This window comes from Colletotrichum chrysophilum, assembly GCF_026319265.1.
Source record: "Colletotrichum chrysophilum strain AFK26 chromosome Unknown scaffold_12, whole genome shotgun sequence".
Lineage (NCBI taxonomy): Eukaryota > Fungi > Ascomycota > Sordariomycetes > Glomerellales > Glomerellaceae > Colletotrichum > Colletotrichum chrysophilum.
Genome location: NW_026517299.1, coordinates 1 through 16,924, shown reverse-complemented (window position 1 = coordinate 16,924; position 16,924 = coordinate 1). Strand labels below are relative to the sequence as shown.

Below are 16,924 nucleotides of genomic sequence, written 5' to 3'. Positions count from 1 at the left end.
CGCATTTGTCAGGTTCGTCTTGGCTGATGGAATCCTATCTCTCTCGTCTTCTTCAGCCCCTTCTCTGTCCCAGCAGGGGGGGGCGGAAAACAGGCAGGTCAGACGGGCTGAAGGATCAATAGAAAACCTCCCGGCAATCGTTGACCTACCAATGTACACGACATCACCTCGTCGGTCCCGGCTCTTGACCGACATTTCCCAATAATCTGCAGATTTTCGACTTTTCTTTCTACTTGCGGGAGCAGCAAGAAGGCTCTGGCTATGAAAGGATGAAAAGATGGGCAATTCTTCCAGGATGACCCTGTGTGAGGAGGGCCACCTTGGGGCTGGCCTGAGCTTCTAGCCCCCTGTTTCTGTTGTTACCTAGGTAGTCTCGCCAGACCCCGCAGCCCCCGCCAAATCGGCCAAGCCATTTGTGGCTTTACGAGGCGAAGCGTCCAATCAGTGTGCCTGGGCCCCTGGAAATAGCATCTAGGCAGCACAGAATCCCGGGATTCAACACACCCTCTCCGATCGAGCTTTCTTTCACTGTAACCTGGCTCCACTGGAGATACCTTCCCCAACCCGAGCCTACGAATAGGCGCCAAGAGAAAGAAGTGGACGACAGGTCGTGAACAAGGGCAGAATCGCCGACTCGGCTGTCAGCCATCATGTTCATAAAGCCCACAGACTGTCTCGATGTGATTGTTGGACGTGCTGTCGGAGGGAATCACCCCTCCGCTCCGTTGACTCGAGACTGGCGGCTTGATCGCATTTGAATTGCAATTTCTGGCCGAAGAAAGAACCATGAGCATCACGTCGCCAACCTAGGTGTAGAAACCTCAGACGAAGTTTGATCATTTCATTTTTTACCTTGGCGGAAGGGGTATTTGCCTAGTAAGCCTGTTCAGGCATCCAGTCCCTCACAAGTCGGGCAATGCGACCCTGGCCGCTTCGTGAAATGACCTCTACTGCCTGCGTGTGAGGGACGCTTACGAATGATACAAAGTCCTGCAATGCGCTCAATCTACTTTCGCCATTGCGTCTCCCTTACAAGACATCGCCCGCCGTAGTCACGTGCTTCTCAAGCACCATTTGGCAACTTGACGGTCGACGATGCAGAGAGCTCGTCTCATCTTTTGGGGCGCAGGGCTCCTTTCAATTGCCAATGCGCAGTCGACAGCCTCCATCACGGCGCCAGCCCGGTTCTTCTTCGTTTACGACTCTCATCCGACAGGCAGTCTCGAGGCCTCCGTCGTGAGCTATGACCCAACAGACACAACCTACCAGGTCGCTTGCCCTACCGCAAACGAAGCATGTCAGAATGAGGGATACTATCCGGTCAACATTACCCATCACCAAGGCTCTCTCTGGGCGGGGACCAACACGGCAACTGCAGGGACGACCAAGTTTTGGAGCTGCGATCTGGGTACCGGCAGCGACGATGTTCTTTCAGATCAATATGGATGGTGTTCGGTGGGGACCACCTCGGGCAGCTCTACAATGACGGGTGCGAGAAGCCCCGTCAATATGTGCTTCGTGGAGGCACGATCGGTCGTCGTGGCTATTACCGCTGGACTGGACAAATTGGGTGCTAACAAGGGAGGTGCGCGGGAGGCATCGTATCTGTTATCGGTGGAATCAGAGAAGTGGAGGACGCAGACGTGCCAGCCTTTCAGCAGCCCGACGCCGACCGAGTCCTCGGAGCCGACGACCTCGCTGAAGAGTGCCACCGCAGGCGCCACGGACGGCGCGTCGCAGCCGGCGGAGACAGCTTCCCGAACAGGGGCGCCGTCTGAATCGGCCCCACCTAGCGGGTCTAGGCGGACATTGACGAGAGTGGCTCTCGCGTTGATTATGAGTGCCAGTGTTGCTGCGGTGCTTCTTTGAGCCGTTGCGAGGCATGTCTCGCAGCAACTGGACTGATGCTTACCCCGCGAAACTCGTCGAGGTTTCCGAGGAACGTGTCAACGACTGTGCGTTCAACAGGTGCATGTGAGCTTCGGGCCGGTCAAAGTCAGTGTCAGTCAGCCTTGGTTGACAGCTGTGTCGATAGGGCATGACACATTTCGGTCGAGATGGGAGGGAAGATTTTTGGTTACCCCGCGTGTTCGGTGCGTGGGCGAGAGTGTGTTCCTGGGCAGGGCCGTGTACGTACGTCCAGCAGCAGCAGCAGCGGTCATTGGCATTGCATAGGCAGCGAGCGACGCGGAGACGTTACTGGATCAGGGATTAAGCTTCATCGTGTTCCCTTCCCCAGTTTCATGGGCTCTTGAAACTATGCCGCCCGCCGCGCTTCGCTAGAGTTGACGAACGCGTATGCCCCCATTGGCAAATCTCAAATCATTTCGCAAGTGATGATTGGCCTGGAAACTCACACGGGCTGAGGGCAAGTGCCTGGTCGGGGGTGACGAAGGTAAAGTGTCCATCCACTGGCCTCGGATCTGGCTTGAAGTCTACCATTTCCGCAACCTACCTACGATGCAGTACAATGTGGTTGGCAAGGTTGCGAGGCCGATTGGCATCCGCAAGGCAGGGACAGGTAGGTGGTCCAGGCGAAAGCTCTTCAGGTATCCGTAGGACGGACATGAAAGTGGCAGGGTGGTAAACCTCGGCTGCGATGACATGCACAAGTGAAAGCTGTTCGGGGCAAGGTTGCATGCGGTGTGGGCCTCGAACGCTGAGGTCAAGCGAGCGACGGCCTGTGAATGGCAAGAGATGGTGATGTGCAGCGTTCGGGGATTTTCTCACCCTGGACCATGAGGATGAGGCTTATGAAGGAGGACACTCAACAGTGCGTCCAGTTGGGCGTCATCTGTCTCTTCTTTCATTCCTCTGACGGCATCTACATTACTTAAGGCACCTAAGGTAGGCACCTCGACTAAGTACCTATCTCAACCAAGTAAGGTATCTAGCCCTACCTAGGTAAGGTACTCCATCCATTACTTACCTAAGGTAGGTAGGTACCTTAACCTGGAAGGCAGTGGGCCAACAGTGGCGTGTGATACTGGCGCAAGTCGCAGCTACCCGACCTGACCTAGGTACCTTACATACCTAGGTATACCTACCTGGGCACCCAAGGTACCAGAAATAGGCCCGTTCCCGTGTCGAGAGGATGGACCCGACTGGCACAGGCCAGAGCAGGTGCAAAACACCGAATGGCAAGCACCACCCAGCAGCTCCGGGTTGCGTTCCGGTGAGGTCGGGTGGCGTAAGGTCCAGGGTGGGAGCAAGCAGAGCACCAGACGCAGGACACTCACTAAACAGGAGCAGCAGCATGGAGCAGCAGCATGGAGCAGGAGCAGGAGCAGGAGCACGACCGGGAGAACCTTCAATCAATTCACTTTCCATTCCAGTCCACTTGGTTTTTCTATTTGCCCTTGTTTTCTTTCTCTCCCACGCCCACTCACTCGCATCACTCGCTCGCTGCACTCTCTGCTCTGCTCTGCACCACCCGACCTCGACCGGGCCTCATCTTTGCTTATTCTCCCAGCTCCCGCCTCACCATCTGGCCACTCAACGCGCGAGCTCGCCTTCGCCCAGTCCGGAGCCATTGGTGCCCACGACGTTGCCCCGAAGCCCAGCGTGAGCGATGCGACAAGCCATGTTTCCTCGGCCGCAAATTGAATAATGCACGGCGTACCACTCTCAGCGCCCGTCGGCAACCAGCCTTTCGTCTTGCTTTTCACATCTTGATCCTTTCTCCCAGCCTCTGCCCGCCTGCTCTGCTCTGCGCTGCCCTGCTCTGCTCCGCTCTGCTCGACCACCACCTCGTCAACCACGACCCACAAACCATCGTCGTCCGCCGTCGTCACGACTTGCCATCGTCGGCGTAGCCCGCCTCAATTAGGCGACCTCATGTAACTTGATACCGAACGGCATCAACCAAGACGACGCCAACGACAGGACCTGTTCATCTTTCAACCTTTGGCCATTCGAGCTCCCGGCCGACCCCCCAGCTCCGGGGTCATCCACCGCCTCACGCTCGTTATCGTACCCGTATCCCCTGCGCTCCCTCCGTTCCCCCACCAATCCGCTGCTTCGTCCTATCTTTCTCAACCCCTCCCCGCCTATCCAAGCTCTATCGCAACTATCCGCCATGCCTACCTATCTCTGTCACGGCTTTCGTTGGGACCGCCGAAGTATTCGAGTTTTTGTCGTTGTCCAAAATATCGATGATGCCGCCCCGGAATGGATCATAGCGCCGAACTCTTCTCCCGCTATTCTCGAATCCTTCTACTCCCTCTTCGATTTTCTCCCCGAACCACCTCCCGAAGATACCGAAGCCCAACGAGAAAAGAAGAAGCGGAACAAGTCCAAGCCTCTCAAAGCTGGTGTTCTCAGGAACGAATATGATGTGCCACCCTCAACTGTGCCTCCCGAGGAGGACGATGTATTGCAGAACAGCTGGAGTGCCGTGAAGCTGCTCGAAGAATACGACCCGACAGATTTGAGCTACGTCAGCCGCCCCTACGCCTACGTCGCCGACCATGTCGTGCGCATCGATTTGAGTAACTCAATCGCGGAGGAGATCATGCGCTATGAAGAGCGGTTGGGCGAGACAAAGGCCATGGCCAGCACCCCGAGTGATGAGTTTTACAAGGCCAAGAAGGGCTCGACATCGGGGAAAAAGGCAGGGTGGTTTGAGAAGCTGAGGGATCAGCTGCAACGTGGTGAAGATATCCGATGGTATGTCGTGGTCTGTGGTGACGAGGTGCGCGACTTCCCCGAAGATATGGGTGCAGCCAAGGAGCAAGCGATGGAGGACGACCCACGGGATGCAGAAAGCGAGACTCCGAGGGGTCGCGACAGGAGTGCAGGCCCATCTTCGAGACCGGCAGCCTCGCCCAAGGAGTACATATCAAGCGTACCGGCCAGCCAATTCGCGTCGGCAATGTCCCCGCAGCAATTACAAGTCTCGCCAAAGGAGGCGGGACTGCCCTATGGCACCCTTTTCCAGCACCCCAACATGAACACGGGGGAAACGCCAGCACTATTACAAACGAAGCCATCTATGGACTTTAGGCCCAAGACGCCCAAGGGTGGTGGCTTCAGGAGGCTCTTTGGGAAAAAAGACGAGCCATGAAAGCCCTTAGTCTACGGAGCGCATCGGGGAAGGCTTGTTATCATGTGCGTGTAATCGTTGCATTTGCTGTTCTGGCCCGAACACCACGCAACATCGACCTCATGATATCCCCAATTCTGGCCGAGCAAACTCTACGGAAGGGAGCATTATCACAAAGCGACGGCGAATAATAAAAGATTTGTTTACATTCAAAAGAAAATGATGGAAAGCTGTCATGATTTATTACCGCCTTGATCGTCGTCCTCCCTCAGTCCACTAACTGCAGCCGCAATGAGCGCCCCCTGCAACCCCAGCTTTCCGCGTTGCGATGGCAGGGGTTGGCTTGCTACGTCATTGGCCGAGGCCTCTCACCTGAGCTGTATGGCTGTTCCAGGTATTTTAGCAGGAACGCGCCCAGCTCGCTCCTTCGAGACACCAACATGGACTAAAGCCATCCCCAACGCCCATTTTTCCCATGCGATTGTGCGGCTACCTACACTGCTTGCGTCGTGCGAATTGGTGCACGAGTCGGCCAGCTGCAGCCTTTCCTGTTTCCATGGTTTAATTAACAGTTCCTCTCCGTCACGGACCGTGACCACCTTGCGGTCTCGCACACATCGATACGTATGATATCTTATCATGGCCCAATTCTCGAGGCTTCGCGTCCCTGACGCCTCCTCGAGGGCCGGCGAAACGTCGCCGTCGCCATCGGTCGCCCAAACAACAGCCGAATTCGACTTGGACAGCAATTTCGAGCTCGACGATGCGGAAGGGGATTTGCAATTCCGTGAGGCAGAGCTCGGTGGAGGCCAGGCCTATGAGCTCAAGAGCTTGGTAAACCCAGCAGGAAAGAAGGACGATGGAGGCGAAGACGACTCGTTTTCTTCACGGAGACGGATGAGCGACAGCACCGTTTCAAGCTTTCAACTATACACCCCAGATGAGGAACGCGCAGTTGTTCGCAAATTCGATAGGCGGTTGGTTCTGTTCGTGGCGCTTCTGTTCATGCTGAGCTTTCTGGATCGGTCAAGTTTGTTTACCATTGCAACACCTCTAGCCATGTTGATGCTGATGAAATGTCGCACACAGATATCGGCAACGCGCGCATTGCAGGCATGGATGAGGATCTTCAATCGCAGCCGCCTTGGGATGGATGGTACGAATGGACGCTGAGAGCCTTCTACATCGCGTACATCGCCTTCGAATGGATGTCGTTATTGTGGAAGCTTATTCCGGCACATATATACGTCTCCATGATTGTCTTATCATGGGGCTTGACCGCTGCGCTCCAGTCAGTCGCCGTGTCCTATCCAATGCTCATCTTTTTCCGCGTTCTACTTGGAATTGGAGAAGCAGGGTTCACTGGGATTCCGTTCTATTTGTCCTTCTTTTTCAAGAGGGAGGAACTTGCGTTCCGTACTGCTATCTTCATATCAGGTTCGTCTGACTCGACAACGCCCTCCGCCTCAAGGCACTGACTATGTGTAGCTGCGCCGCTAGCGACAACCTTTGCATCTTCACTGGCCTGGCTGATTATCAATTTCGCCGAATATGGCCCAATTGCTCCGTGGCGCCTACTTTTTCTAGTCGAGGGGTTCCCCTCCGTCCTGGTAGCTGTAGCTGCCTGGCACATTATCCCGGACACTCCGGAGACGGCACCATATCTCACGGCACGAGAACGCAAAGTGGCACGACTCCGACTTCGACATCAGAAACCGCATCAGACACGTGGCGAAAAGAAGGCCCCTGGTCTGAAGCTTCGCGAAGTGGTTGTCATCCTCTGCGATCCAATGGCCTGGTTGACGGCTGCAATGTTCTTTCTAACCAACATGGCGTACTCTTCCCTGCCCGTGTTTCTGCCTAAGATTCTTCACGAGATGGGTCACTCCCGCTTGGAATCACAGGGGCTCAGTGTACCTCCTTATTTTCTGGCCTTCCTCTTTGTTTTGCTGACGGCACACTTGTCCGACCGATTTCAGATTCGATCGGGCCCAATAATCTTCCACGCTCTCGCATCGGCGGCTGGATATGCCGCCTTGGCATTTTCAGAGCCATTCGGCCTGCCTCCGCCGCTGCGCTACCTGGCTGTGTATCCCGCTGCGATAGGATTCTTCAACGTGGTGACACTCACCATCGCATGGAGCATCAATAACCAGCCCTCCGAAAGTAGGCAAGGGGGTGGATTCGCCTTGATGCAATTCATTGGGCAATGTGGACCAATCGTGGGGACGAGGTTGTATCCGGATCGAGATGCACCCTTCTATGCGCCTGGCATGCGAACCTGCGCATGCGCGATGCTCGCTGTAGCTGTTCTCGCGCTCATCCTAAGATTTTACCTCGGCTTCTTGAACCGAAAGATAGACGCATCAACCGCAGACAGCGTTGATGTGGAAGAAGAACAAGGCCTCGTCGGTTCTGTTGGGCGTTCAAAGACAGTGAATGAAAACTTCAGATACATGCTTTGATAGCCTGGAAAACATTATCATCGGACAATTTAGATTCTGAGTAGGGGGTTTTATCTCTGGTAGGGGGTTTTATCTCTGCCGACATGATGTTAGAACGCGTCATTTAGGGTGCCAATGAAGATCAGCGCAGACGTTTCCGCATCTGTGGACAGTTGCTACGCCTCATCCAAACTGTTGGAGCCAAGGTCCCAAGTCGACATGAACACCCCGTGCACGGGCCAGTTATCCAGTTCAGACCCCAGGCGATATGTGTGGAGATGGATCTGATTAGACCTCGGCCCCATTCATCTACCGTCACTCGGTATCCGAACGCCGGAGGTGGACTTCTCACAGCCCCATCCTCAATTCAGTCTGCCATCGATCTCAGGGTGAAAAGGAGCCATTATCACTCATTTAGTGAGGCGCGACCGTGTGTCATGTTATTATTCAAGAAGTACATCAATTCCATCAAGATCCGGCCCATCACCCACAGCTTGGCAGCAATCCCGTCTCACCGGTCACCAGCCGCGGCGGCAAGAACAATAACAACCACAGCAACCATGAAGTCGGAAAATCCAGACGCTAAGCACTTCCTCTCGATCCCATGGGCCGCGGCGCATATCGATGCGCCGGGGACGGTCCGCGAGACGGCGTCGTCGCGGTTCCCGAAGCAGGACACCGAAGACGAGCTCTTTTCGACAACGCTGCACACCGACAAGACCATCGCGGCATTCCTAACGCTGTACAAGCGGCCATCCGCTGCTTCTGGGGAGAACATGATTCGCGAGGTCAAGGCATTGCTGACCCTGCGGCACGGGGTCAACGGGTACCCCAATGTCTCTCACGGGGGGATCGTGGCTACGATTCTGGACGAGGTTATCGGGCTGGTGTTCCCGGTAAACAAGATCAACGGGCTGATCCCAGACGGGGCGTACATGACGGCGTATCTCAATACGCAGTACGTCAGGCCCGTTCAGACGCCGCAGACCATCTTGGTGGTGGCTACGGTGAAAAAGGTCGAAGGGCGCAAGTACTGGATCGAGGGCGTGATTGAGGACAAGGACGGCCAGGTCTTGGCCAAGGCGGAGTCGTTGTATGTGAAGGTTACGCAGAAGCTGTGAGTGACGAGAAGGGTGGTGCGCAGAGGGAAGCTGCAGCTTGCCGGAAGTATCTAGATGTTCGGTTTTTGTATAGAGTAGACCTCGGAAGGCCGGTATTATTTTGAGTAGATATGATGAATATGAAAGGACGGTCCAATTCGGCATTAGAGTCTGGAGAAAAGCAAAAGTAAATGGTAGATATCGAGGATGAGAAGATGTCCCAGGTGGCGCTGATGACAAGCATGATGCGTGATCAATGGGACCGCGTGCAGCGACAACGGTAAATTGAGATGACCACCTAACGTTTAAATGAAGTCCCTTTTTTTTTTCTCTCTCTTTTTGAGAAAGAAGGGTCGGGCTTCATGAAGCGGGAGACTTGTATTTGCTCAAGAGACGCACAGGGAGCATCCGCCCCACCACCTAAAATGGTTCGTTCTGACCAAAATACCATGCCGCCATCACCATCTCTGGAACTCACATCGACATAATTTTACAACCCTAAAAATATCAAAAAAAAAATCAAAACGAAGAAAAGGCAAAAGTTTAACAACGCGCTGCGATAGCGCGCCACCTCGAGCTTTTTGAAAACACACAAGTCAATAGAGACTCGAACTTGGTGGTATTTATACGGCCTCTATATGAGCACGCCAACTGTGCTTTTACCGACTGAGCCAAAGGCTCGCATCAATGCCGAACTTGTGATGGGGGCTCTCCTTTTTTTTAGGGGGCATATACCTTTGCACGAATGTTCCAGCAGGGTGTGAGGGTTGAGTTGGGAAGGCACCTGAGGTTCGTGGTTGCCTTCGCTGTCCGGGTTGCTGGAACCACGGATCAGCAACCTACCTTATCAATGACCCCAAAGGGTGGACCCATAAACACTGTCGATACTTGCTGGGCCAGATGCCTCCTGATTTTACAGCCTAGCTTACGAGGTTCCTGTGTTCCTCTTATGCAGAGTTTTCCGGCCAACGTGCTGATAATACTTGATTACCTACTCTCCTGCAAGGAAAGATGAGGCTTCCGGCGATAATGAACCAATGGAAAGCACGCGAACTAGAAGCTTACCTCGCTAATTAAGGAGTCGGTTTCTAATACTTGATACGTCTTTCGAAATGGAGCTGCAAAACGCTTCGCGCCGCATTTTCATGCCAGCCAGTTTGGATGCCAGGCGTCCCTACGACACCCGCCGAGTCAGGGCGTCGAGTGTACGGGGTATAAAGTAGTGCTGAAGAAATTAATTACAGCAAATGAAGCAGAGTCGAAGAGACCTGTCTAGGTGCTGTTAATGTTGGCTGATATCGTAGACGTGGAGAGTGAGGTGAAGTCTGCAGAATACGTCTTGCGGCTCCAACGACGAGACGTTGGCTGACCAAAGCGGGTCACCACGCTAGACCTATTTGGGACTCGATTTTTGGGACTTCGCCCCGGATCCACCTAAAATTTCATCCTTCATCTTCAATTACATCCGCCATCTCACTCTCGCGTTTCCGGATTTCAACATAGGGATTCGCAGAGCCTTTTGGTACTGACTCGGACCAAATCTCAATATACAGACGCTCAGACGAATCGCGAGACAAATCCACTCACCGAAGCAGAAAGGCGGCGCACTCGTATCTCGTCGGCCGCCGAGATCGAGATCATCTCTCACCAACGCCGAACACACACACACACACACACACGCCCTCTCTTCCCGGAAAATGGCTCCTAAGCGCGCCGCCGAGGGCGCAGCATCCTCGAATGCATCCAAGAAGCCTCGCAAGGGTTTCCGAGTTGGCCCAGAGAACCTGCCCGAGGGGCCCTGGCGTAGAAAGGGTGGGTTTCCCGTCTGCTGAACACAGCAATCTCAGTCGCTAACAGGCCTCACAGTCGAAAAGAAGAAGGCAGAACTCATCCGCAAGGCCAAGATCAAGAAGCAATACGCCAAGATCAAAGAGAGGGAGCTCGCTGCCCAATCGTCATCCAAGAAGCAGCAGCAGCAGCAGCAGCAGCAGCTTGCCGACTCTAGCGACGATGAGGACGAACCCATGAATGAGCCACAGACATCAGAGGCACCTCAAGTGGACTCCACGTCACCAGAACTCGAACAATCTGAAGAAAAGCCGACGCCATCAGGCCCCGACCCCTCAGAAGTCCACCCGACCCGCTCAGACCTGATTGCCAACGACGGCGAGCTACCCAACCCAAACACCATCGCCGTCAAGCGCAAGCACGGCAAAGGAGAACACGAAGACGACCATGATGCAGACGGCAAGGACGGTGAGGACGATGCGGGCGTCGACCGTTATGAGCCGCGCAAGCCTCGCCGCCCTCGCAAGCCAGGTTACTACGAGAAACAGCTGGAGCACGCCGAGAAACGCAAGGCCGAGGCCGAGGCCCGTCGCGCCGAGATCCAGCGTCGTCGCGAGGAGCGCGAGCGCAAGGTCGCCGATCGTGAGAGGTTCCGTCGCGCCATGGCCAAGGCCCGCAAGGGCAGCGAGAACGGTCAACGGAAGCTTGGCCGGGAGAGCTCGTTATTGCTAGAGAAGGTGAAGCGCATGGTTGGCAACTCCAAGTGAGCAAGTGCCTGGAAGCGCATACAGTACGGCGGCGTAAATTTCTTTTTCAATTGCCTACACAGTTTGATACCACACGTCACATATTATATGGTTGTAGGCATTGAGGGGTTTAAAACTTCGATTCTTGTTTTTTCTTCTTCTGCTTTTGGTTCTTTTTTTCTCCTCAGAAAATGAGATGGCTAAACCATCCGCTTGATTTGCAACGGTACTGCTTCAAATGCCCTTGTTCCGCAATGTCACCCCTCCTGTGTGCAGCTATCATGCCTCCCGTCAGCCATCCTCATTCTTCGTCATCCACCATGCGTCATCGTCTGCACCACCCCTTCGACAGCTCGCTAAAAAAAAAAAAAAACCCCGCCACAAATGAAGTCATGCTCAGCACTCGGAAGCCAACGAGTGAGGGTTAAAAGTGCGCTCGCAACGAATGTAAACATGTCCCGCCGGTTCTTATTCCCAAACCCGCCGTTGAGAAACAAGAAACTCCTTCCGTGCCCCGAGGCAAGAAATGTGGATATCATTAAAGCTTCCTAGCATGGAACGCCCCTTTTTCTGCAGTCGTGGCAACGGTCAACTGAAAAAACGGAAATCCAAAGGTGAAAAGTCAAAGGCCGACAGCGAGGGGCAGGTCGTCTCCGAGCTAGGAATGGTAAAAGAAAAGCGGTCGAAGGCGTAAGGTCGTGGGGGTGTGGATATATACAAGTTTCCTTTTTCCAACACGGCAATAGTCCATCCAAGGCCAACTGTTTAATCGATGAAGATGGCATGGGTGTTCTCAATGACGAACTGCACAGCCAAGTTCTTGGCGTGCATGTCTGTCATCTCTCGCTCAAGGCTGGTGTCTCTCATGATTGTCGGAGCGAACACAACCGCCAGGTTTTTGGGAGACATCTAAGCCGCCGGTTAGCTACACCACGCACTAAGCCATTGTGAAGAAGACAAACCAAATTCTCGGGCTCTCTTTGAGCCACCCGCGCAAGATGAAACATGAGGAACTCAAGGCAGTCGCGGTGACGCTCAGGCATGGAACCGAACACGTTGCGAAGGTGATCGCAGCGCTCAGTCTTATCCGTGATGGCTGAAAAGAGATTGTCAGTACTTGGGGTCGATTTGCTTCGGGAACAAACTTACCATTGGACTCAAGCACCCTGTCGTAGATATCAAACGTCAACAGCGGGATTGGAAGCTTCCTGAAGTATTGCTTCAACACACTCGTCACTGCCGTGATATCGAGGCCGGGGTCCGAGATGTCGTAATCCTCGCTCTTGTCAAACCCTTCCTGAATCATCTTCACCTGAGAGTTGCCACCCGTCTTTCGATAGATACCCTCAATGTCCATACCACGGAGCTCTACCTCCTCGATACAACGAGTGACAACGCTGGGAATTGTGCGGCGCTCGAAGTCGGCTCTCTCAACAAGGTCAGAGCCGAACAAAGTAGAAGGTGCCTCGGCAATTGCGGGTGTTGCCACATTTGTTGTAGACATCGACTTGCCGGCAGCCTTCTTTCCGAAGAAACCAAAGCTTTGTTGCGAAGGTGCACCTTTCTGGGCGTTGTTCGGAAGCTGAGTACTCGGAGCTTCGACTTGAGATACAGTCATGTTGTATGGCAAGCCGATATTGTCGCCTGTAAGCCCTGGCTGGTGAATGCCACGCTCACGATCATTCTGGAATGCGACGACGGCTCGGTTGACACCCTTGGCCACGTTCTGCGCCATGCTCTTGCCTCCCTTTTTCCAGTTGAACTTCTTGACCTGGCCCTTGCGAATATCAACAACGGTTGGCCTGGCCTCCACAACAGGCTCCTCTGTCTCGTGGACAAGTGTAGTGGTCATGCTGGCAGAGTCCGCCAAATTCAAATTAGATGAAGAGAACACCTTGCTTTGACTGTAGATGCCTAGACCGTTGGGTGACTTGAGTTCGCCCCCGATTTGTGACTTGAAGCGTTCTTGGATCTGGTGGGTGAGATCGTTATTCATGTCGGCGAGCTGGGCGTTCTTGGATGAAAGCTGCTCAAACTCGAGCAGAGCACGATCTCTGTCGGCGATAGCCTGGTTCTTTTCGTCGATCAACTCGTCACGCTCGGCGTGAAGCTGCTCGATAGCGGCGCTCATAGTCTGCTTGACCTTATCAAGCTTCTGCACGAACTCTTTGATCGCGGAGTCCTCGAGATCGCGGGGATCCACAGGCTTCTTCGTTTCCTTCGCACGTTCGACGTATCCAGCCAGTACCTCCAACTGCCTGATCATAATCTCAGTCTGGGTGTCCAATACCGAGACGGTCTTGCGCTTCTCGATTAGGGTCTTGTTCAGTCGCTTCAGGTCCTTCTCAGATGTGAACTGTCTCTCAAGCTCGGCCACGCGGTTTTCCGAGTTTCGCAGCTGCCGCTTAAGCAGAGCTGGATCGTCGCTTGAGTGAAGCGAGATGGGACTGCTGATTATCTCGTGGTTCGATGGATCCTCGGCGATGGGCGTCTTTGGCCAGCGAGGTGATGGTGTACCACGGGTGGTCTCGCTAATACTCCTTGTGTGGCCAGTAACTCTGTGAGGGTGCTGAGGCATTTGAGGGTGACTGGATTCGGTGCTGTTGGTGCGACCATGACGAACGGCGTTTGACACACGACGAAGTATCGATGAAGAACCTTCGTCAGTGCCCAGGATCCTAGCCATGTCCTCGTCCATACTGAAGTCGCCACCTGCACTCCATCTCGGTAGCTTGGGCGAAATCTTCTCTTCGCTTGACGCATTCGCCTGATCCTTTGCGGGAGGTTTGGGTGTTTTCGCGGGAGCTCCAGGCGGTTGCGGGGGTGCTCGGGGCTGCATGTAGGTGTCGCTGAGCTTGTGCTCAGTCATATTCGGGCGCGCGGCAGCGGAAAGTCCCGATGAGCTTGTCTCATCATATGTGTTGGATCGCCCAGCAGGGCCGACGGTCTTGCCGTTAGCTGTAGAGAGAGAAAAAGTTAGAGTCAGTGCGTCCTGCATCGATATAAATCATGGGTTCGAGAGCATACCGTTGCGGGTGGGCAATTCCTTTCTGGTGATGGACTTGGCCGTCACGTCTGTTCGAGATGAAGAGATGGAATCCATGGAGGGTCGCACATCGCCTTCATCTCGCTGTCTCGAGTCCTGGGACGATCTCGGGGTTCCGTTACCCATGCGAGGAGGAGAGTCAGACGAAGGCAAGCTCGGGAATGGCTCCTTGTCTTTGCGCAGAACACCGTCACTGCTCTTGGCACTTCCGCTTTCAGGGGTCATGGCGGCGGAATGCGATGCGCTTCTTGGACTGATCAACTTCTTACTCTTGGGCGCATCCTGCAACTTGAACTCATCGATAGATGGCGACAGCTTGCCGGCGGTCACCTTTTGTGTCCTCTCGTCGTTGCTGACTGATGCGCGAGGGTCTCTCGACGACTTGGATGTTTTGCGCAGCGGCAGCTTGACCGATCCCGACTCGTAGTCGGATGAAGTCTGACGACCCTTCTCTTGGAAAGCAATGTGCGGCGTTGAAGCCGAGGAATCGTTCTTTTTGTCGGTGCTAGCTCGAGGCACGCTGTTGAAATAATCCTTGTCTTTCTTGGAAGCGCCTGGCAAGTTTTCCGACGTCGAACGTGGGGCAGTATTCGAAATCGGTGACGGATCCAGAGCCACCGGGATGAAAAAGCCGTCATCGCCACCGTTGGTGTCGCCGGCGTGATTGTTTGGGGCAACGATTGTCGAATTGCGATTGTTGCGGTAGTTGGATGGGGGCAAAGACAGCCCGTCCTTAGCATTTTCTGAAGGGCGCTCAGGGGAGCGCGATGGTCGGCTGCTGTTCTTGGACGACGAATCGTTTCTGCTGTAGGCGGGGCGGGGTCGAGGTGACAATTCAGTCGGTGTATCAGAATCAGGGTCGACTCGAGTGTCGGAAAAGGCATTTGGAGGTATGGCATTGGGCGGAAGGGCGGGCAAGGACTTGTCGGTTATCATAGGAGACCCGTCCTTCTCCCGCGACTTGGCCTGGGCTGCTGCTTTTGATTTTTTCCTTCGTCTTGCCATGAGCGACTCGTGGCAGCTCATGCAGAAGATCCCCTGGGAGGTTCGCGCGTATCGCAGGTTCTCAATCTTTCTCTTACAGTTGCGACACCGGAAGCACGTCGCGCAGAACGCTTGGTCACCAGTGAGGATGGCGAGGTCTTCGATCTTGTTTCCGCAAGCACTGCAGCTGTATGTGCAGTTGTTGCAGATGAGCGACCCATCGCCGAGCAGGAGTAGGTTCGCGTCGGAGTCGAGGAGAGTGCCGCAGGTATTGCAGCGGAAGCAGTTGAGATGCCATCGGTTGCCGGCTGCATCGGGAGGAGACTCATTAGCATTGTTGAACTTGGAGACTGCCGGTGACATGGCCATGGGGGATAGCATAGCGATATTCGCAAGACAGTAGACGACGCCGAGCGGACAGCATGCAACTGAGTAGGGCAGGTAGAGGAAGGCGAGGGGGAAAAGAAGCAGCTGAGCAGACATACCAAGTTCGAACGCTTTGCCCTCTTCTAGGATCTAGTCGGGTAGGGCACCGCCATCAGTACGTGCTCGCAGACGGGCAGAAGTTAACGGGGGTGGGCTATCATACCTCTCCGCAGCCTTTGCAAGGGAAGACGTCGTCAGCGTCCATGGGGCTCTCCAAGTAGTCCTCCATGACGGCAGCCATGACGGGCAATTCGTCCTCGTAACGGGACGTCGTCACGACAAATTTCTAACAGATGGGATGGGATTTGTCGAGGATCATGAACGTTGCGTCGGCAGCAGGATGGTCGGTGAGCAAATGATCGACCGAGAAAAGTCGTATCATGGGACGACGAAGAGGGAAGGGGTCGGCAGGCTGTGCGGCTCGTGCCAGGAGCTCGACAGAAGGAGGCGTATACGTCGGGAGAATAGCGTCGAATGGATGGCGCTCGGTGATGTGCTCGGGGTCGCGATGGTAGCCAGCCCACACAGAGGGATGAAAAGCAGGAGATGGAACCAGGGCAGCGGTGGCGGTGCGTGGCAGCTTTGGGGTGAGAGGTACCGTCGAGGTAGCGTAGGTTCGTACGACTTTTGGTTGGGCGGGTTGAGGTAATTCGTCGAAGGGGGGAAACTTCGAAAATGGACTTGCGGTACGGATACTCGAGGGCTCGGTGCCTCTGAAGGGGGGCGAAAAAGGGCGGCGTCGGGCGGTCGATCAAAGTCAGGGTAAGGTGAGCTGCTCTGCGAAGTAGCTGGCGGCTGACCTCCTGGTCTGGCAGACGAGGCAAGACCAAGACCAAGACCAAGAAGAAGAAGCAGAAGGAGAAAACAACAATAGCTGAAGCTGACACGAAAGCGTGAAATTGGAGATTTTGATCAGGACCTAGGCCCTCGAATCGTCGGGACGATGGAGAGGTGCGACGGCCGACGTGGAGGACGGGCGAGACTATGTTGACTATGGCAAGCCAGGGCTTGGCCAGGTGGTACCAGCTTAGCAGAAGAGAGGACGAGGAGAGGAGGGACCACGTAGGGATCAGAGAGGCACGGGTGCCTTGGACAGGTTCAGGGGGGCTGTCCAGGCCCGTAAGGAGGTACAAGTGAGTGAATGAGTGCTCGAATGAGGCAGGGTGTGGGATACGCGCGGGCCTTGCGTTAGTGACGGAAGGTGATGTGGAAGACGGGATGGTAGTGCACGCGCGAAGGACAAGGAGGAGGAAGCCGTCGCTGCCTTCGATGCAAGCCGGAGGACGGCTTTAGGGGAAGAGGTGGGAAGGTGGCGCTTGACGTGGAATTTGGGGGGGGGAGGAGAG

At 54.7% G+C, this 16,924-nt stretch overlaps 4 protein-coding genes across 4 annotated transcripts; 3 read left to right on the top strand and 1 right to left on the bottom strand.

Annotated features, from left to right (window-relative positions):
- Positions 1-4,078: 4,078 nt before the first annotated feature.
- COL26b_002382 (uncharacterized protein) lies at positions 4,079-5,065 on the top strand (the record flags this gene model as incomplete). Its single annotated transcript, XM_053175303.1, has 1 exon — positions 4,079-5,065. The coding sequence occupies one exon, from the start codon at positions 4,079-4,081 to the stop codon at positions 5,063-5,065; it is 987 nt and encodes a 328-aa protein (XP_053040609.1).
- Positions 5,066-8,048: 2,983 nt separating this feature from the next.
- Positions 8,049-8,609, top strand: COL26b_002381 (uncharacterized protein; the record flags this gene model as incomplete). Its single annotated transcript, XM_053175302.1, has 1 exon — positions 8,049-8,609. One exon carries the CDS (start codon positions 8,049-8,051, stop codon positions 8,607-8,609), a length of 561 nt encoding a protein of 186 aa, XP_053040608.1.
- A 1,676-nt stretch (positions 8,610-10,285) lies between these two features.
- Positions 10,286-11,143, top strand: COL26b_002380 (uncharacterized protein; the record flags this gene model as incomplete). The annotated part of the gene is made up of 2 exons (XM_053175301.1): positions 10,286-10,400; positions 10,455-11,143. 2 exons carry the CDS (start codon positions 10,286-10,288, stop codon positions 11,141-11,143), a joined length of 804 nt encoding a protein of 267 aa, XP_053040607.1.
- Positions 11,144-11,887: 744 nt separating this feature from the next.
- On the bottom strand, positions 11,888-15,819 carry COL26b_002379 (uncharacterized protein; the record flags this gene model as incomplete). Its single annotated transcript, XM_053175300.1, has 5 exons — positions 11,888-12,031; positions 12,085-12,218; positions 12,272-14,080; positions 14,150-15,668; positions 15,742-15,819. The coding sequence occupies 5 exons, from the start codon at positions 15,817-15,819 to the stop codon at positions 11,888-11,890; spliced, it is 3,684 nt and encodes a 1,227-aa protein (XP_053040606.1).
- Between the last annotated feature and the right edge of the window lie 1,105 nt (positions 15,820-16,924).